Source organism: Candoia aspera, chromosome 1 (genome assembly GCF_035149785.1).
Source record: "Candoia aspera isolate rCanAsp1 chromosome 1, rCanAsp1.hap2, whole genome shotgun sequence".
Taxonomy (NCBI): Eukaryota; Metazoa; Chordata; class Lepidosauria; order Squamata; family Boidae; genus Candoia; species Candoia aspera.
The window spans coordinates 294,503,094-294,525,297 of NC_086153.1; the positions used below are offsets into that span (position 1 = coordinate 294,503,094).

At 41.3% G+C, this 22,204-nt stretch overlaps 1 protein-coding gene across 2 annotated transcripts; it reads left to right on the plus strand.

Moving 5' to 3' along the window:
• Positions 1-1,981: 1,981 nt before the first annotated feature.
• PROSER1 (proline and serine rich 1) lies at positions 1,982-21,790 on the plus strand. Of its 2 annotated transcripts, XM_063290067.1 has the most exons (14): positions 1,982-2,072; positions 2,903-3,004; positions 3,300-3,365; positions 3,924-3,992; positions 4,252-4,346; positions 4,661-4,754; positions 6,522-6,632; positions 7,634-7,717; positions 8,703-8,781; positions 12,881-12,985; positions 13,572-13,616; positions 16,579-18,280; positions 18,747-18,894; positions 19,943-21,790. In XM_063290067.1, the coding sequence occupies exons 2-14, from the start codon at positions 2,960-2,962 to the stop codon at positions 20,072-20,074; spliced, it is 2,775 nt and encodes a 924-aa protein (XP_063146137.1). In that variant the 5' UTR covers positions 1,982-2,072; positions 2,903-2,959; the 3' UTR covers positions 20,075-21,790. The 2 variants fall into 2 exon arrangements, with proteins under 2 accessions (XP_063146137.1, XP_063146138.1); XM_063290068.1 differs by lacking the exon at positions 1,982-2,072 and having other exon boundaries at positions 2,858-3,004.
• The last annotated feature ends 414 nt before the right edge of the window (positions 21,791-22,204 follow it).

Here is a 22,204-nt window from a genome sequence, read left to right on the forward strand (position 1 = left end):
TCCAGTGCTCCCGGCTGCCTGTGCATCGCTTGCGGCTCGGCGCTTACCCGTCTGCTGAAGATGACTAAATCCGTTGCTCCCAGGACTCCGGGACAGCATCGTTTTCGACGGATGGAGTTACAGGAGTAGATCAAAGGCAGCTGACATGATGTGGGGTGCTCCCTTCCCAAGAAGTACCACAGCAGGTTGGGCTCTTCGGCCAGGAAGGAGGAAAGGGAAAGGAGACGGAGACGTGCTAGAGGAATGTGTAAGATTATGCATCGCCTAGAGGAGGAAGCTACCGAGAAGTTTTTCTCTTCCACGCCGGGGATCTCACGCTGGAGATCGTGTATCCAGGCTAAATGCAGACAGATTCAGGACTCGCAGAAGGAAATACTTTCATATACCACATAGTGGAATTTGCTGCCCAGAAATGGTAATGGCAGCCAATCTGGACAGTCTTGAAACAAGGAATGGGGTGGTTTGTGAAGGCTCAGTCTATCGATGGCTACTAATATTGATGGCTGTTCACAATTCCTTGAATCAGAGGCACCATGCTGTAAACCTGGTTGCTGGGAAACAACAGGGTTAGAAACCAGTCCAGGTTTGTAAGTTTTTAAATGCATCCAGATGAAGAGTGTGATGGTGCTGCACTAAATGAACCTATGCCTGATCCAGCTGGGCTTTTTTATAGTCCTCAGTTGCCAATGAAGAGGAATGTCACCAAATACACGCAGTGCACAGTAAATGACTTCCACTTGTCTTCTGCTGCCTAATGCTGTCCAGATGAGTTTATTAATCCATTATTCCCAGACTTGGATCAGCATTCCAATATACTAATTTATATAAACCTGGCCAACTATCACAGTATTAAGAACATGGAAGAGAAACATACTCATAATAGATCTTCAGTAAAGCCAAATGTTAAACCAAACAAATCTCCATCTATTGTCCCAGTATATCTACACATATTACCTTTAAAACTTCAGGAGCTCCATAAGATGGTTACTGTATTTTAAAACTATTGCCTCTAGAAAAGAGGCTAATGAACGAAAACAAAGTAATCTTAGGAGAAGCCTTATGCAAAACCACCTGCTATCAAATTAAATAATTTTTTTAACATTTTCATTTTTTTTAAAGTGCAAGTGACTCAGAGCATAGAAGAAGCAAAATGTAGTTTATTTTTGTATGAATCCAGCCAACGTGGTCTGTAAATTATGGCATACAGCTTAATGTGTTGCGTGATACCAGGAATTACAACTTAACTGTTCTGTGAACCCTGCAATAAATATTGGCTAAGCTGGGTTGATGAGAGCCAGTTTGGACTAGTGGTTAAGGCATCAGGCTAGAAACCAAGAGACTGTGAGTTCTAGTCCTGCCTTAGGCATGAAGCCACCTGGGTGACCTTGGGCCAGTCATTCTCAGCCCTAGGAAGAAGGCAAGGGCAAACCACTTCCAGAATATTGCCAAGAAAACTGCAGGGACTAGCCCAGGCAGTTGCCTGAAGTCAACACTGACATGGCACCAAAAAAAAAAAGTGGGTTGATAACAAGATTCTACGCCAAGGTGTAACCGGCTAGTCTCTGGCTCGATGACCTTCTCCAACCTGGTGCCCTCCATACAGAGTTTCAACCCGTCACCTCTAGTCAATAGATGGGGGCGATGAGATCTGAAGCCGACCACTTGTAGAGAAGGGCAAACTGAGCCAGCCTGGCCTAGTTCTGAAAACGCACGGCCGCTGAATACAGCTCGTTACTCTCAAGTAACCTTACTTCCAACCGTTTGTGACCAGCGGGAGTACTAAGCCCCTCCTATATAGTCGTGGGCCTTGTTTTCTCCCCGTGGAGCCCGACTTAGCCCGGTCCGGGCCTCAGGCACCGCAGTAACCCTCCTTCTCTCTCCCTTCCCGGCATCCCCTGTGAACTGAATGACGGAGAGCGAGATCCTTATTGGAGGCGCCTGTCTGATGACATCACTGACGCGCGGCGAAAGGCGAAGTTTATTGCGAGCGGAGGGGGCCGGGGGAGTTGCGCGGGCGGTTCAGTCGCCGGCCAGTGGCTATTTTCCTCCTGCTTTCTGGTCCGCCTCTGATGGTAAGTAGAGCCGAGCGCGGGCTTGGAAGGATCGGCGACAGGAGTAACGAGGACGGAGCCTCGAGCATTCCCCCTTTTGCGTGCAGGGTTTCGGGCCGGCCTGCCTGCCTTGCTCGTTTCGAGGTTGCCGTCTTAAGCGGTGCTTTCCGAGCAATGCAAGAATTCTTGGAGACCGCTTTCCTAGCTGATGCTGTTCCTTAAAGCCACAATCCACCCAGGAGGACCTGACCTGCAAGTAAACTATTTAATCCCGGGGTCTTACTTCCGAGTAGCATGCCGAGCCTGACGCTGCAGGAATTCAATCCGGAACATGAGCGCCGCTCATTTACTATAAAAAGAAAATGTCCATGACGTTCGCATGTCGCGTTTGGCTATGGTTTCTTTATGTAGTTTACTGAATAAAAACCAAGTGACTGAGTCCATAGAGTGTGCTAAAACATGGTTTACAAGCACAGTAGTTGGGTCCATAAAACACTACCTAAGAAGATCATGTTATGGGTTAGCACAATAGCTAGTTTACCAGTTCGGTTCAGTTTTTCTAGAAGGTGAGTCCTGTTGTATTTGGAGAGATTACCCATCTAAAGTGCATTGGATTGCATTCTTAATATAAGGCATCTTTCACAAGAGAATTGTATGTGGTTTTATTTTCTTGCCTCTGCTTAAGACGATAATATACAAGATGCTCATACCAGGCTGGTTATGAATGTATGTTTATTTCTGTCTTGGGAAGTTTCTGTTATTCTAAACAGAGATAACTGTATTGTTTGACAGTTCTATGAAGTGGATCTCCCTCAAAACTTCTCCCACCAACAATTTTACTATTCCTTCAGTAGGAGACAATTCTGCAATAAGGGGTCACTGGAACAGACAAAAGGCTGGAAAACAAGATGGATAAAAAAGCATTTGAGACCGTTCTTGACGAAATTAGAAAGGTAATTAGTGTTTGTACAGTAAAGATATACAGAAGATTAGAGCTTCACTGAGTTTGGGAGACAGGCTGGAATGACTATATTGATTCTTGTGGCCTAATTATTTAAAGAATTTATACCCTTGCTTTCCACCAAATAATTGTACTCAGGGTAGCTAACAATAGAAAGAAATAAAATAATTTATGAAATGTGTAGTCTTCATATCTTACATGCTGTTTTCTGATAGCCCAACAGACTTGTCAGAAACTGCATTTTAACTTCCAGTAACACTGACAAATACTATTTCTGTGTTTTATAGGCTGTGTTGATGGAATACAAATTAAAAGCAATTGAGTATGTACATGGATACTTTTCTAGTGAACAGGTAATAGAGATGAACTATTTTATAAACCATTACAATATATGACTAAGGGAAGTTTACTGCAGCATGAAACTGGCACTTAAAGGTGCTTTGTTTTCCTTTCAGCATTTGACAGTGGATTGTGCAAAGAGCTCATGAGATTAACCTTGATTAATCCAACATTGTAAGAAATGTACTGTATGAAAGAACAACATAAGATGTTTATACCTTATACATTCTAATTTGTGCTTTGCTGCAAGTGAGAACTGATGCAGACTTAACACTGAATGCTCATCATCAATGTTATAACACCAACATTCAGATTTCAAGTTATAGAAATAAATTATTTACTCATCAACCAAATCTGGATTAAAATTTTACATTTTAATTATTCAAAATATTTGTTTTGTAGAGATAGTCAATATTCAAATCTTGATAAATTTGTTATTGCGTATTAAAGATTCAGTTAAAAGCCTCAAAAATGGGAGAAAATATTTTTATTTCAAGAGAAGGCAGTAGTTCCAAATAAATAAATTCTCTTGCATAAATACTTAGTGAATTATAGAATGGCTTCTGTTGCAGATTGTTGAGCTGCTGAGATATTTCTCCTGGGCTGAACCACAGTTAAAAGCGATGAAGGCATTACAGCATGTAAGTTTCTGTGGAAACAATGGCTTGTTATAATAATATATATAATAATAAATATTATCCAACTGGATATTCTTTTTAGTTGCCTTTCCTGCATTTATTTAGTTTATAGCTTGGTCTCTTTTCTGAAGATAGCATGCTTTAGTAGCTAATGAAGCATTAATATGTATTCTGATCTAAATTTCTGCTACCAGAAGCTGAAATGTTTGTACTTTGAGCCTAAAGCAAGAATGTAATGTAAAAACTTTGCTTTTGTTTCTAGAAAATGGTAGCTGTTTCTGCAGCAAAAGTGGTTAACATCCTCAACTGTTTCACTTTTAGCAAAGACAAGCTTATTGCACTAGAATTGTTGGCTTCGTAAGTATTTGCTGTTGATTTCCCATCATGCGTGCTCTTACTAATACCAGTTTAAGTCTTACTGATACTTAGTTGGATGAAGACTTGATTGAGACACTTTTTCTAAATAGTTGTAACTATCTGATATTATCTGTACAACCAGTTTTGTATATAAGCAATAAATATAAAAATAACCATACAGTACACTGCTCTATATTCAGATTAGCTTTTTGTTTATTAGTCCTCTTCTGAAAAATAGAATTAAGCAATATTACAATATCATGGATTGTGGATATAAGGATTATAAATGGTTTCTAAAACTGTTTATTTTATAGCAATATAATTGATGCTCAGAATTACCGTCTTATCGAAGACCTCTTCAGGGTTAGCATGTCTGAGAAGAAGAGATGCAGAAGAATTCTTGAGCAGGTATTAATGCAAGGCTCATGCATGATTTACAGTTCTTTATAAAACTGTAGTCAAAAAGATCCATGAGCTCTTCTCAGAAGAAATATAGCAGATGTATGTTGGTAGAATGTCAAAGGTATGGAAATGTTCCAATTATTTAGAGAAGGAAAATAATTTTCTGAGCTTTAGAAAATTGTTAACTTAATTTTTAAAATATATAAATCATCATGTTCACAAAGGGACTGTGGAAAAATGTTTGTAAATATGTCTTCTACAACCTGATGCCCCTCCTTCTATGTTGGAATTTCAGCCTCCTTGCTAGCTAGGAATTCTGGGAATTGCATTCTTATATCTGGAAGTTGCCAAGAAAAGAAAGAGAATGTGGCTAGAAGAAATTGGGAGATGTCTACTAGAGATTGAAGTTAAGAAAAGGCTTTTTGAAAGATTGCTGAAGGATATAGGTAGTTTGAGTTCTTAAAACATCAAAATGTGGGAGGCACATTCACTCAGTAAGTAAGAAGTATCCTATTTAAACAGAGTCAAAGGAAAAAATCAGTTGGGAACTTCCATAAAAAGAGTATAACTTAAAAAATAAATCTGTTCAAATTAAAGTTGATAGAATCCAGAAGCATCTTACTTGTAACCCAAATAGCCCAGCTGAACACACAGAGGTTTAAGCAATTGTTTCAAATGTTTGAGGGTTCTGTCAGTGCTTGTAAGATGTGAAAGCTATTTCTCACACAGTGAATGAAAAATAAATGATACCAGATGTGACTATGCAAAAACAAAGGACAAATGAAACAGGCCATTCCACTCAAATGAAGAGACCAGGCAGCCCATTACATAAGTTGGGAAAAAGAAAGATCACAAGATTTTTTAAAATCAGTTTCTATATATAGGGTTTCTATATATACAGCCCCCTTCGCTGTGGCTTCCTTACTTTTCTTCAACAGCTATTACTTAGCAGGGTTTTATTGTAAACTGCCAAGAGTCGCTCTTTGAGTGAGATTGGTGGTGACAAACTTCAAAATATAAATAAATAAATAGCCAGTTTGGTCTAGTGGTTAAGGCAAAGGGCCAGAAACCAGGAGACTGACAGTTCTAGTCCAGCCTTAGGCATGAAAGCTGGCTGGGTGACCTTGGGCCAGTCACACTCTCTCAGCCCAATCCACCTCACAGGGTTGCTGTTGTTGGGAAAATAGGAGGAGGAAGGAATATTAGGTATGTTTGCTGCCTTGAGTTATTTATAAAAATAATAAAGGGATAGAAAATTAAATTAAATTAAATAATCATGGATTTCTTCTGAACTTGCCTAATTGGTACTGGTACTGCCTTGCCCTGCCGCAAATTTCAGAACTACCTTCAGGTAGGGCAAAAAAGGGGGGGTGCTATGCTGCACCTAGGGAACACCATTCCCAGAGAGAATGTTTATGCAAAATATAAACTTCCCTAGGATCTAAAAAGGGCGATCCCAGTCTCTGGATAAAAGTAAAGAAAAGCCTTGCTGTGCTTTGTCCACTGCTGCCCTCTTTCCCTTGACTGCTGATGTCTAAGTTGAAGGCCTTTGAAAAAAGCAGTGCCGTGCAAAAGCAAGATATGCATGGCCCCACAATAGAGGCTAAGCTTGTCTTGATCCTGCTGCAGTAACCATTATATGTCTGGAGTCTGGAAATAGGGATATTATGTTAATGTTCCCTTTCATGTATCTTATAAAACAGGCTGGCTTATCTCAGTAGTGAAATACTCATTCTGAGTTTCTGTGTGGTTTTTTTTTCCTTTGTATTCCAGGCTTCCAAAGCAGGGTGCAAAGCACCTCATGCTATGATCTCTTCCTGTGGCATGATTCCTGGGAACCCTTATCCAAAAGGGAAGCCTAGCCGTATCAATGGAATTTTTCCTGTACGTACGGTCTTACTGACCTTTCAATTTGGTTGGATTTCATATTGTATTTAAATCTCTAGGGAAATAGCATTACTGCTTTTGAAAAATGCATTTTACCAAAACAATCTAATACAATTTTTTCTCTTTAATTTTGTAAAGCAATTTACTAAATAGGAAGAAGTGAATCCTATTGCAAATTATTTTCCAATTCCTACAAAAACAAAACCGTAGCATAAACCATAAAAAAATTAAATGGTGAATTTGTACTATTTGTTACCTATAGTACAGGGTGAAGTATGAGCTTCTTGATTAGTGATATTGGTATGTTGAGAGAGAACATTTTTCAGAATTATAGAACACAGCATACGCTTGACAAGGAGACCAGTTGCAATAAGGCAATTTAATTAAAACCACATATTAATACATTGAAAAGAAGGGCAACTTTGTGATCATATCAAATGCTGTAGCAGAAGTTTTCTATGTCTTTTAACATATCATGGTAGTTTGTGGAACCCTGTACCCTCTCTCTGTGAAGTTCTATCCTGCTCAAATTATCTCAGATTTGTCGTGTTACTTAACTTCTAGCTAATGCTCATAGAATTGTACCCATGCTGATCAAATGTAGGAGGAAGGTCTCTTGTCATGCTGTTCTTCATTATAAATATTTTCCTTTACCTGCTAATGGAAAATATACTATTCTCAGGTTTCGGACTTTGTATATATTAATAGTAATAATCTCCATGAATACTTCTGTACAAACTGCGATTGGGTTCACATATTGTACCAAGATTGGGTTGGGTTGGGTTGGGTTGGGTTGGGTTGGATTGTGTGGTATGAACCCAACCATTGCAGTTTGTAAACGTATTTTATGGTTGATCCATTAATGAGCTAACTTATGTCATGTGCCATGATTAAGCAAATCATGACTTAGTGTATTGCTTGAACCAGATCTGTATCTTTGCTTCTGACACATAGAGTTATATGTTATATGCTCACTAATGGATGCTCTTTATTTATAGGGTTCCCCTGTTAAGAAGGAGAATGACGACTGTACCAGTGAAGGCAAGGGAATAGCTGCTCGCATTCTTGGGCCATCAAAACCAGTAAGTCACAGTCACGCAGCTCCAAAAAGTCTCATTGACCTTGCTATTGAAAACTGAATAGGTTTAGTAGGGAAAAGAATTAACTGAGGGTGAAAATGAGACAAATACAACACTAATTTGTTACAGTTATACAACAGATAGTGGCTGATGTATAAATCTAAGATTTTGTTCTTTGAAAAACCCTGCCAGGATGTTAGAAAGAAAGAAAGAAAGAAGAAAGAAAGTTCTTCTTTCTCAATATTAGCTATTGAGAAAGAAGAACTTTCATAAAAGGAATGAGAAGAAAGTATTTCAAGTACATTTTGAATGCAAGAAAGCCGAAGTTTGATCATTAAGGACAGACTTCCCAACCTGGCATCTTCCAACTATTTAGGATTATAATTTTTGTAATTTGTGCCCAGCATTGAGCAGGCCTGAGTGGGAAGTCTGGGAATTACAGTCCGACACAGCTGCAGGTTGGGAAAGGCTGCTTAGGCAGGCAGTGGCCCCTTTTAGACATTGCTACCGCAGGATGAACCAAAGGTTCATCACCACCCTGCAGGTGTATGGCATGCTTCCTCAGGGCTTAGATGGTGCTGGGCAAGAGGTACCGCCGTGCTTCCTCTCTCCATGCAATTATTAAAGTTACTGAGCTGCAAGGAAAGGGACAGGAGTGAAAAGACAGGCAGAGTAAGCCACGATTTAGACTAGCATATCACAGAGATGGAATCAGACAGAGAAAGAAAAGGAAAGCTATAGAAAAAGGAACCAAGGAGTGAAAAGATTTAACAACAAAGGGGTTGTGAAGAGAGTCTAAGAAAGAAGAACCTTTGTCAATGCCTAATGTGACATGGTTGCACTATTGTGCCTTGGGTAGCACTATGTTCATGATAGCTTTGTGTATAATCTTTGCCCTTCTTTTTTCTTAAAGAAACTTTATTAAATTTCAAAAGACATATGATTTATAAAGACAGAAAAAGATTAAATCTTTGCCCTTCTTGTTTAGGCTCCAGCAACATACAATCCACACAAGCCCGTTCCTTACCCTATTCCTCCTTGTCGACCACACGCAACAATTGCACCAAGTAAGCATTGCTCCTGTTATTTGACATTGGTTGATGGGACCTAATTGGTGCATCTGTTAGACAGCTAGTAGCCTCATATATATTTATTTATTATGTGGATGAATTCATTTCGTCTGAGATAGCTTGCTTTCCGGATGTTTATTTTATAGTCTTCTCTAACCTTTTCTGATAAGTTAATGGCCTCTAATAATGAGTGGTGCTCATAGCTGAAAATTTTTCTCCCTGGAGTTTTATTGGCATTAAGCAAAATACCTGTTATTTGTTAGGAATTGAGGCTTCTGCATTCTCTGCTCCTTCTCCTCTCTCCAGGTCAGCAGGGGGTAGTGGATGTAGTGACCCCTGCTGACCAGTGAGAGAGGCCGGGGGGCACAGTGAGTGTGTGGGCAATAGCTGGGCTCTGACAGCAATGAGAGTGTGAGCTGGTGCACTGGGGGAGGCCACCATTGCCCTGTGGTTGATTGAGTGAGTGCAAGGTTGTACAGTACGAGTGGATGGAGGGATCCCTACTTCTAACCAGGGATTCCAGAGGTCCAGGATTGGGGGCAAATGGACTTGAAAACTCTGGAATTGTAGGACGGGTCATGTTATTGAGGTGGTAACAGGCCGGAGGGTGGGCCATCTTCAGAGAAGACACCCCTGGTGTTTGTTACCATTGGCGTGTTCCGGCCCTCCATGCTCAGACCTAGGCACTGGACAGCAGACTTGTGGGGCCCTGGTCTCTGGCTGCTGCTTCTTAACGTCAGGTCAGTCAACAACAAGGCCCCCCTCATAAGTGATTTGATCACAGAGGAGGGGGCAGACCTGGCGTGCATCACCGAGACCTGGCTGGGCCTGGAAGGAGGGGTGCCCCTTTCGGAGATGTGCCCAACCGGGTTTCAGGTATGGCACCAGCCGTGACACCAGGGCAGTGGGGGAGGGGTGGCAGTTGTCATCTGGAGTCTCTGGTGGCCTTCAGGGGCGCTGCTCCGCAAGTGGCCAGCTGTGAGACCCTGTTTTTCAAGTTGGGCTCCCGAGAACAGTTGGGAGTGTTGCTACTGTACCAGCCTCCCTGCTGTGTAGCAACTTCCCTGCCTGAGCTGCTGGAGGCCATCTTGGGGTTGGCGGTGGAGTTCCCCAGACTTATGGTTCTAGGGGACTTCAACCTGCTGTCCCTGGGGTGTGCCTCAGAGGCGGCTCAGGAGTTCATGGCCACCATGGCAGCCATGGGCCTGTCTCAGATTATTCGGGACCCGACTCGAGACAGTGGCCTCACACTGGATTTAGTTTTCTTGTTGGAGGAGTGGCAATGTGATCTGAGGGGAGAGTTACATTTGTCTTCTTTGTCATGATCAGATCATGCCCTGGTGACCTTGAGATTCTATTATGCCTCCCTTCTCTGCAGGGAGGCAGGACCCATTCGATTGGTCCACCCCCGGCGACTGATGGACCCAGTAGGGTTTCAGAGGGAGCTGGGGGTTATACCCAAGGATCTGCTGCACAGTCCAGCAGAGGCCCTGGCTGCTGCCTGGAATAGGAAGGCGGCCGGAGCCTTGGACAGGATCGCACCTGTGCGGCCTCTCTTGTCCCATCAAACCCGACACTCCCCATGGTTTACAGAGGAGCTGAGGGTTTTGGAGGTGATTAAGGGATGTCTAGAGCGCCACTGGAGGAAGACAAAGACCAAACCCAACTGAACACAAGCTACAGCCGCTGTTAAGGCCTACCTTGTGACGGTAAGAGCAGTGAAACATCAGTATTTCTCTGCTCTTATTGCATCAGCAGAATGCTGCCTGGCGGCCCTGTTTAAGATCACCCGATCCCTTTTGGGGAAAGGGGGTTCAGAAATCCACCTACAGGGCCACGCTGAGGAGTTTTCTGGGCATCTGCAGGATAAAATCACTCAGATCCATTCCAAGTTGGACTCCAAGCTTGAAGCAGGGTCTGTGGAGATGCTGAGGGAACGTTCTTGCTCTGTCATTTGGGAACAGTTTGATCCTGTTGGACCTGAGGAAGTGGACAGGATCCTCCAGACTGTAAATGCCACCACTTGCCAACTAGATCCATGTCCCTCCTGGCTGGTGAAGGCAGCTTGGGAGGTGACGTGCGGTTGGGTCCAGACAATGGTAAATACATCCTTGGGAGAGGGGGTGTTCCCGGCTGCCTTTAAGGAAGCACTGGTGCACCCCCTCCTCAAGAAACCATCGCTGGACCCTATTATACTGGACAATTTCCATCCAGTCTCCCACCTCCCCTTTTTGGGGAAGGTGGTTGAGAAAGTGGTGGCATTGCAGCTCCAGGGGGTTCTAGATGAAATGGATTATCTAGACCCCTTTCAGTCAGGTTTCAGGCCCAGATATGGGACAGAAACAGCATGGTCACACTTATGGATGATCTTTGGCAGGAGCGGGAGGGGGGCAGTACATCCATCCTTGCTCTTCTTGACCTCTCAGCGGCTTTCGATACCCTCGACCATGGTATCCTTTTGGGGCAACTCAGGGAGTGGGGGTGGGCAGCGTGGTTCTGCGCTTGTTCACCTCCTTCCTCCAGGGCCAGTCCCAACTGGTGGTGATAGGGAGTGAGAGGTCCAACCCACAGCCCCTCCTTTGTGGGGTGCCATGGGGTTCGGTACTCTCTCCACTCCTCTTCAACATCTACATGAAACCACTGGGTGAGATCATCTGTCACCACAGGATGAGGTATCATCAATATGCTTATGATATCCAATTATACATCTCCGTTCCGGGTGATGTAAGTGATGCTATGACCACCCTCTCTTGGTGCCTGGGGGCTGTGGGGCCTGGATGGGGAACAACAGATTTCAGCTGAACCCTGGTAAGACGGAGTGGCTATGGATTAATGGCTCCTCTGTATCCGGGAATTTGCCATCTTTAGTTCTGGACGGGGTTGCACTGCCCCATTCAGACCCAGTGTGGAATCTGGGGATCCTTCTGGACTCCTGCTTGAAGAGCAGGTGGCCGTCGTGGCCAGGAGGGCCTTAGCTCAACTTTATGTTGTGTGCCACTTACGCCCTTTCCTGGATCGAGAGGCCCTTCAAACGGTCACTCATGCCCTGGTCATCTCCCATATAGGCTATTGTAATGTGCTCTACGTGGGGCTACCCTTGATGAGTATCGGGAAGCTACAGCTGGTCCAGAATGCTGCTGCATGGGCAATTTTAGGTGTCTCAAGATCGGCACATGTAACACCTTTGCTGTGCGAGCTGCACTGGGTGCCAGTCTGCTTCCAGGTCCAGTTCAAGGTGTTGGTTATTACCTTTAAAGCCCTACATGGCATGGGTCCAGGCTACCTGAGGGACCGTCTCATCCCCATAACATCGACCCGCCCCACCTGGTCATGCAGAGAGGGCATGTTACAGACCCCATCTGTAAGAGAATTCCATCTGGCGGGGTCCAGGAAGTGGGCCTTCTCTGCAGCAGCTCCCGCCCTCTGGAACATTCTTCCCCCGGAGGTGAGGCAAGCCCCCTCTCTCCTAGACTTCCATAAAAAACTGAAGACCTGGTTTTGCCATCTCACCTGGGGTGGGAAGGGGAATAGTCATTCTTGGGGTTGGCTGGCACCCTAGAATGGCCCCTTACATATTCACGGACTGAAGTAGAACCTCACTGCCATCTGGATTTTATTGCACTTTATTTTTTTATTTTCTATTTATTTATATCTATATTTAATGGATTATTTATAGTTTGTACTGAATTTCAAATTTTACTTCTGTTGTAAACTGCCCAGAGTCCCTTCTTAGGAGAGAGATGGGCGGTGGTAAATTTGACAAATAAATGAATAAAATAAATAAATCTATTGGATGCCAAGTGACTGTTTCTGTTTTTCTTCCAGGCCCAGTCAGCAGCATTGTTTTATAGGTAGCATGCAGTATAATACAAATTAAGCTTTTTTTTTTCAGGTAGCACACAGGTAATGTACAATGTTGCTGAATAGCTTTATATAAATAAATAATGTTAAAATATTTTTAAAGCCTTCTGGAAGAGCCATGTCTTTCATGTGGGCAGATCACACATGCTATTTAGGATGAGACAATGAACAGAGCAACCCAATAGGAATACAGGCTTATTATTTCCTCATCCTTTGTCTTTTGTTTCCTTACCAGGTGCTTACAACAATGCAGGTCTTGTTCCACTGGCTAATGTCATAGCTCCTGGTTTGCCAGGTCCACCACCATATACTTCTAGTAATGTAGGAACAGGTAAAACAGGTATCCTTGGAAAGCCCAGGGTGACTGGTTTATGCTTCAGCCAAGCCAAGAAATGAGAAAGAACATGTAGGGGACTGAGATAGCTATCCTGCTCTTGGCTCCAGCAAGCCACTGCCAGGCTCCCTCAGCCCATCCCCACTGCAGCTGTTCTGAAAGGGGAACATAAGTGAGATGCATCTACCAAGATTTTTCTTTGTCGCTTCACCAAGAGATGCTTCTGCTGTTGATGCAGAAATGTGAGAAGAATCACAGTGGGGGGATTTAGCCCATCAGAGCATTAGTAAAAGGGAAGCTTGAGCCAGGAGGATGGCCTTTCTTAACTAGAAGGAGCCTAGACATTATTTGAGCCAATTACTCAAATTATAGCAGAAGTAAATTGTTATTCTCCCTAACATTGTTGAACCCAGATTTTACCGGCACGACATTTTACTGGACTTGAGCAAAAATGTTTTGGTTCTCCCTTCAAATCAATTATACTAATGAGTGTTAATCAAAGCAGCATAGAGAACGTCTTAGATTTTTGTTTGCATTTGATGGGTAATCTGATGGGTATTCCCTTTTCCTTAATTCGTTAAACTCTATATAGAAAATGAAGAACTTTCTAATCAAGCCAAACCTTCCCAAAGCCAAGGTAAGCTATCTATTTACAAGGGCAAGCTATTGTAATTTAATATACATAAATCTGAAAAATATGTTTGCAGATTTAAAAAATAGTAATTTTAAGATAAGGTATTAAAATGCCAAATTTACTAACTCATTAGAGTTTCTTTTTCTAATAGCTGATTCATATTGTACAATACTGGATATATATCATATTGGGAATTATTGTGACAGATTCACTATGTTTGTTCCTATATTTGATTAGATAATAAGATTTGGATGGACTCTGAAGCTACGTACTGTTAATGCTGAGTGTTATTTCTGCAAGTGAGATAACTTGATACTTTATTAGCGGAAAGCTTTTGTTTAGCACAAGTGGGTAAAAACTGTATTTGCTGTCATTAGTGAATAGCTGAACTTCTTCTTAAAGAATAAGGTTCAAGTTCCCCTCTGTCTAAATATTTTTTAAAAAGTTTATGCTTTGAAAGTAAGTCCCACTGAGCTTATATCTGAGTAAACATGCACTGGCTTGTACTTTTTTTTTTTAATAAAAAATCCTTTCTTTAACCATTTACAATAATGTAACCTTATTTTTTTATTAAAGTATCAAGGAACAATTAAAGTATCAAGTAAACAATCATTAAGCTTTTGTTTAATGATTAAGATTAAACCATTAAAATACTCACTGTGAACCAGAAATAAATTGGGAGACTGAAAATGTGTATAAAAGTTATTCTGCCTTTCATATGCTTTTGCATACTGCTCTGTGCAGGATGTCTCACATGTGAATGGTACAACATGTATGGCACTGTATTATACTGGGGTCAAGTTACAGATGAGGGTTGAATTATTTCCCACCACTTGCTGGAAAAGTGAATGGCTGTCCTTTTCTTTGAAAGGAAAAACAAGGTGCATTACACACAACTTAACTCTTTAAAGTCTCCATTGACAGACATTCCACAAGAGAATACAGTATCCAACTCTATCCAGCTATAATGGATTTCCTGGATAATTGCAATTTTGTCCCTTTGTATTCATTTACCCTTCCCAGGGTGAAAAGAACTTCTGAACAGACTTGCTATTTGAAAATTCATAACACTGTCTCACAAGAAAATTAGAAAGCAGTGGTAACAGTCATGGATCCAATTACTGTACTTAATAAGATTGCTCTAAAGTCAGAAAGGTTTCCTTTTTCTCCCTGTTTAGCAGAATTAGTCAGAGGTATGTTCTGTAATGCAGCTGCTTAATAACTACCATTTTTATTTTTATTATAAGACTTCATTAAAATTCCAAAATACAGATAAAATACAAAATATAGAAAAGATTGAAGAAAGACTAAAAGAAAAAAGATAAACTAAAAAGTGCAGAAATAATTAGGAAGAAATGCAAAAGAAGTGATTTCTGACCTTCTCCAGCACAGACAGAAATACAAAGTAATACGTTAATCTCTTACTCTAAATCAAAACCTAGTAAACATTATTTCTACAAGCTATAACAACTTAATCATCAAAACCCAAAATCAAAACTTCATTTTTCTCAGGTACAAGCAAAAAATCCAAAAACAGTTTCCACCTGGAAACAAATCCAGCCAAGTTATTTTCTCTTATCAATGCTGTCAGTTTTGCCATTTCTACCAGTTCCATTAATTTCACCATCCATTCCTCCTTGGGAATAATAACTACCATTTTTATCTAGAATTAATAGTTCACCATCTTTGCTGTACAGCTCCTTCCCATTATGTTTTCTGGTATAATACTGCTTTTCTTTATTGTTTCTAAACTATAACAACTCCAGAGTTTCTAAAGCATTACACGTTCATCAAGCCTATTTAGCACAATTGAGTTTCTTCAACTTTCAGTGGTATTTATGTATTTATGTTTGTATACCACCAAATCAGACTGACTCACAAAGGTCTACAGGCAAAACTAAAATTACTAAGAATAAACAATAACCAATAATCATAGGCATTAGCTCAGATGTATATAGCAGCCCTTTAGGAAAGTTCCATTTTGGTGAACTTCTAGAATGATGCCAACAAGGCCTCTGAGAGAAGGCTGTTCCAAAGGGTATGCGCTGCCACCGAAAAATGTTGCTGACCCCACTCATCTTGGCTCACATATACAGGCAATGCTTAGCGTCCATGTTTGGAACAAGGATACAGGATGAACTGGTTCTACGTGAAGGCAGTCCTGAAGATGCCCAGGAGATTAATTATGGTTCCATCCAGCACCAAGGATGGTCACTCCATGGGCCTAATTCTCATGAATGAGCAGATCTGAAAATTTTAATCCAGGGTGTTGGGGGAGATTGGTTTGGGTTTAAGTTAAAAGGAATTACGGAGATAAAATAGGTTCCTCAAGTACTGAAAAATCTTAAGGTATCTATTTTAGTGTAAAACCCTCTAAATCAGGCTGTTTTTTTCTGTTTTGGAAAAGTTAGGTTCAAAACAGGAGACTTAATTGCATGCAAGTAAGAAATAGGCAACCACATAAGCTCGAGCTTGTGAAGGCTGTGTGACCATTGATTGATTGATTGATTGATTGATTGATTGATTGATTGATTTGGATTTTTAAAATACCCAACTCCAAATTACTCTGGTCACCGTACATAATAAAAAACAAAACTAAACATAAAAAATAAAAAGTAAACATCTAGGGAAAAAGAACATGTAAAATAGAACCAAAACATGCCATGCAGACCTTAAATTTTTAAAACAGCCATATTACTAAAACAACAAAAGCTAGCATGGGGATATGGGACTAAAATTAGTACTGAATTGATTTTGCTTGCTTAGTAGTTCAGACAGCAGTAACCGAACCAGTGGTTTTGTCTCATTTTGCATACCATTTTGCTTTTTGGTAGTTGCAGTAGCATCTTTTATTTTGCTCCTATGCTGGTCCATTGCTATGTAAACTGTGTTAGAATGCATTCATGTTGAATACAAGCATTTCTGCTGCTTCCCAAGAATTCTTACTGGTTTTGTTTCTTTCCAGCTTTTGCCACACAAATGAGTCATCTCTTTGCACCTCATGGTCCTAATCCTGCTGCTACTCCGGCCCCAACCCCACCGTCGGCTAAGGCAATAAGCCACTCATCAGCACTTCCATCTCCAACCATCCCAGGGATAAGCATGCCCAACCCCGTCTTTCCCGTCTTCCCTGGGCAGGTTATCTCCTCTGTCCACCCACCCCAACCGTCGACTCCGGCCCCTCCTGTTGTCAAATCCCATTCGCTGCCTGCGGTTCCTGCCACGTCTGCTCATTGTGCCACCACTGCTCCCCTCCCAGGATCTTTCTCTGGGCTAGCTTCTGTGCTGCCTGCTGCTGCGGCCCCCCAGGGGCTCTCCACCCTGCGTGCCACCCCTGCCCCCAACGAAGCCTTTGCATCTGTCTCTGCACCCTTCGCCAGCCTTCCTTTTTCTGCAGCGTCTGTCACTGCCCCAGCTAATAATCCTAATTCGTTGCCATCTGCTTTTGCTGGCCTGCCTTTGTCCTTGACCCCCACTCCTCAGGGAGGAGCTAGCCCCATTTCATCTACCATTGCCGGTTCTCCTGCCACTAGCATACCCTGCCCACTTAATTTACCTAATCCACTTTTATCGGCGTTAAAGGGGTTTCTCTCAGTAAATGATAGCTCATTAATTAATTCAAGTGCTCTGCCTTCGGCTGTGACTGCTGAGCTTGCTTCTTTATCTGGTCTTCTCAGTCAGAACTCTGAAGCCTCCTCTTCATCCAGTAGCAAATGTTACACTCCAGCTGCTACCTCTTCCCTTCAGCATCCTTCCACTCCAGGACTCTCTGTTTTCTCAGGGCTCCCCTCTCAACCAGGAGGGAGCAGTAACACAACTTCTCCTGCATTGCCATCGCAGTCCCCTTTAACAACATTGTCATCATCCGCTCTGCCAGTCAGCTGTGGCTCCTCGGCAGCTCTTCCGCATTGTCCAAGCCCTGCCAATCCTGAACAGCAAGTTTCCTCCACTCCAGCTGCCCCAGCAATTCCAGCTCTAGTTAAAACAGAACCTGCGAGCCCTACCCTTTCGGGTCTCAAAGGCCCAACCCCTTCTGCTGGGCCTAGTCACAGCACTTCAGGCTTGCCAGCCTTTGGGCACGCCTATACCTCAGCTACTTCGTTGCCATGCAGCTTAACTAGTTCCCTCAATCCAGCACTTTCCTCTTTGAGTTCTCCTCTGAACAGCTCCCCATCTATTGCCTCCCATGCTTCATCTACTCCAGTATATAATGCACTTCCACCTTTCACTTCCTTGACCAACAGTTTTGCTTTTACTGGCAGTCCAGCACTTCCCCCAACAGGCTCTCTGTTGCCCATTCCCCCTACGAGTACATCGGCACCACACGTCAGCTCCTCAGCCACCGTTCTCCCACCACTCATTGCCACGGCAGCGGCTCCAGCTCCACCCTTCTCCCTTAACTTGTGCAGTGCCGTCTCTTCCCTGTTTTCTGTTCCCCAAGTGCCATTGGGCTCCTGCAACTCATCCTTCCCTCCTTTTCCTGTCTCTAACACACCCGCTGTCACGCCTGCTCTCCCTTCTTTCCCTGGGCTCCAGGCATCTTCTACAGTAGCAGCAGTTGCACCACTGCCAGCAGCTGCCACAGCCCCATCTCCAGCGCCAGTGCTGCCAGGGTTTGCCTCGGCCTTTAGCTCAAACTTCAACTCTGCACTTGTTGCCCAGGCTGGGTATGTGTATTCCAAAAAGTCAAAGTCTTTTTGGCAGATGTTTTAAAATAATGTGCAATATGAAGTGTAAGTGTGAATGCTAAAATATTGGTAATTACTATGCTTACTTTCTTAGTTCTCTTTGTTATTTTTAAATACTGACAGATCCTGTCTATGGTTTCTCTTAACTTCCTTAATCTAGCAGAGTACAATTTATCCTAGTAGAGGATATATTTTTTTTAATCGACTGGAATCTTTGAGAGATATTCTAATTAGGAATAAAATATTGGGGTATATCTACCACATATATTGAAATAACCAACTCCAAATAAACATGTTCACATTGAAAACCTTGATGAAATGCTGATTGATTGATTGCTTCCATACATTGTGTCTATGTAAACTGTATGGTCATGGCTTGGAATGTAACAATTACCAAACTGTATTGTTGCAATGTGCGGAATTGAAAATGTTCTGCATTTTTCAGCCTGACTTCTGGACTTCAGACTCCTGGAAATACAGTTTTTCCAGGACTCCTCTCTCTTCCTGGCATCCCTGGACTTGCTCAGAGTGCAACACAGTCTTCCCTGCAGGAACTTCAGCACAGTGCAGCTGCACAATCAGCATTACTACAGGTAAAACAATATATAAATAGAAAAGATAGACGTTAAGAACAGAGAAATGACAAGAAAATAATACAGAGTGTTCTGACTTCCACAGTGCAAATAAAAGTATTATATGCACATCTGTATAGAAAATTTAATTTTTATTTAATTTTGGTTATTTAAAATTTGATATGAGGAAGAAATATCAGGGATTGTACAGTGGAGGTAGAGAATTATTTCGGTAGAAAAGTATCTAAATTTTACAAAATGGTTTCATGTTAAAGGCCATTACATGGAATGCACAATTCACTTGTATGTATATAAATTGCTACATTTCCATTGCCTAGTTGGAACTAATGACCTCCACGCGGAATGGATCAGCTAAGGTGGCCTGTCACAGGTACCTTCTGGATCTTTTACATATTTCCAGCAACTGCTTGGATTCAAATAGTCAGATCATCAGCCCCCAGAGACCCTTCCTGTAATAAAGCCCTTGACATCAGAATAGTTGTTTGCCCCTGATAGAGATGCCTAATTGTGGAATCTTGTATGAAATCAGGCATCTGTTCAAGACTTTTTTGAAATGCACGTTTCTCATGCCATGATTATAAATTTTAGGATAGCTTTCCCCAAGCTAGCTTCTTCCTATATGTTGGGCTATCAGAATTCTGTCAGCATGGCCTTTAACAGGGAATTCTGGGAACTGAGATCCAACACCTCTGGAAGTCACCAGTTTACTCTTTATGTGATAACAGAGATTCTGGTCATCAAAGCGAAGTTTCATTGCCTCATTTCTTTTATAGTTGCAGCTGTATTCCTCTATAGATATGCCAGTACATATGTATCATAAATGTCCTTGTCCATTAATGCCAAATTCTTCCATTAAGAACTAAGTGTGAAATTTATGCAGATGCATGTCAGCTAAGTAACTTTCATTTTGCATCTTCTGAAATACTGAGTTAAGCTTTCTGAGAGTTGTATTTTACCTTCCTTGCTCTGGCAAATTTGGATTTTGGAAGAGCGAAGGGTCCAGCTTGTAGACATACTATTAATTTCTTGTTTGTTTGTTTGTTTGAAGATACACTCTGCCTCTGCTCTAGAAAACTACACCTCTCAATCTGATGGTTTCAATACATATCCCCCAGCAGCAGGAACACCTGGAACACCCTTTTCAGTGCAGGCAAGTCTTCCCCAGAGTGGATGGCAATAAATAACATTAATTTCGCCTATAGAAAGAAGAATGCTCTAAAAGTTGATACTTCTTTAGGAAAAAGCTGATGATGCTTCCTTAGGAAAATATGTTTTCAGCACATATCATTCAAGAGGGATTCCAAATACAGTAACTGTTTCTGAAATGGTATAAAAACTGGATTTACTTCATATCAATGACCCTAGGAAGTCTATTCCATTTTACATAGTAAACTCTGAGGATACTTTGATCCAGCTAGGATTTTTAAAATCCAAAATAACTGGGTCATTGAAAAATTGTTTTTGCTGTGATATCAGTGTTTTACAGACTGTTGAAAATCACTGCAGTGCATGAGGTATAGGTACTGATAAAAAGAAAATGTAGTTCAAAATCCCTGCCTACCCCCTCAACTTCTTTTAGGGATTAGACCTTGTGCATCTGCCTACTTTATTTAGGATGAATGGATTTGCACTCCTCAGAACTTTCTGCCTTGTCCTGTTGAATCAATTCTAGTCTTTTTTTTTCTTTTTTTTATTGCTTATCCATTGCTATTTACTCTGATACTTGTTACTGAAAGTTCTACTACTTACCAATTTGTCTCAGGCCTTTATTCCATCCTTCCAAAGCTGGTACCTTCCAGAAGTTTTGGCATTTCAGCTTCAGCATAGCCATATTTCTGAGCGGGTAATCCCAACACATCTGGAAGGTACTAAGTAAAGAAGGCTGTTTTTACTTATATTTGCAATCTACCTCCCTTCAGTATTTTTTTCAGTCTTCTAGGATACCAGAAGCCTGCTGTAGATATGTACTTTTTTAATGTGTAACTTCAGATTAAGTATACAGTTCCCTTCAATCAGTAGGAACTCCATTTTATTGATTATAGTTTATGTTCCATAATAAACAAGTGTTTGTATCCAATTCATGAACAAGGCACTGGTAACAACACTTCTAATGGGTCAGATATGGCCCATCAGATACTATCAAACATATTGAAGAGTTTGAAATCAAGAATTCACTTTATTTATGAGAAAAAACAAATGCACAGATAGTTGTCAGATTTGAATGAATTATGTGGTTAAATTCTTAATATTTTAAATTTTTAAATAGGTGGAGCTGGGTTTGCAAGCAGACTCTTTCCAGTGACACTCCAGGGGGAAAGAAGCCAAAATAATAAAAATATGTTTATTATATTGGCTTTTTAAAATTAAGACCAATTATTCTAGTTATGAATTGTGCAATACAAAATACCATTGTTGCTACTTTAATGAAGTCTTCTGTACTATTTTGTATGGAATTGGGAAAGCTATGGCCATTCAGCTGTTCGTATATCACAGCTCAGCCATGCTTTTAAAGGCAGCTGGGAGTTGTAGTTCATCAACAACTAGAAGACTACAGCTTCACCAGCTTTGATTCAGCATCTGTAGTGATAAATGTAATCCCCCCATATTATCTCTAAGATAATTTTGATCATGTTTTAGATCTACAGTAGAGATGATACTTGATGTTACAATTTTAATGTGAACTTGATGCACTTTGTTGCAGTGCATTGCTTAATGTTTTTTCTAAAGATGAGAGTCTACTGAATAGTATTACTAATGTAGAAGCTTTCCACAGGTAAGCAGGTATAGAGAACACTAATATGTATATAGCTGTATTTTTATAAGGTTTTTTAAAATAAAATGCATAGCAGTGATACATGTTTCTAAAATAGACCTTGAATAAACAGTTCTTTACAAACCTGCCTTGAGTAGTCAGTTTTTTACATAGTGAATTAATATACACAATTCTAATACAGGATTAGTATCCAGTTTAGTCGGTCTACCAGCAAAACAGTCACTTCTGTTAAATCAAATTGCCTCTTACCCCTGCTACTAGCCATGTACGTGTGTAGATATATCCGTGCCACTCACACCATTCTCTTTTAGAGTAAGCAATGTTATGCAAAACACAAAAAGAAATAGTAAGCCAGAGAATGAAAGGTATCAGATATGAAAAGGAACTATAACTAAAACTAGCTTACACCAACACCATTCACTGTGCCTCTCTATAACTTTCTATCATTGCAAACCATCTTTGCTTCCACAATATTCATACACTGCCTCTTGTTCTTTACTCTTCACCTTTCATTTTGAGGATCTCATCAACTTTATC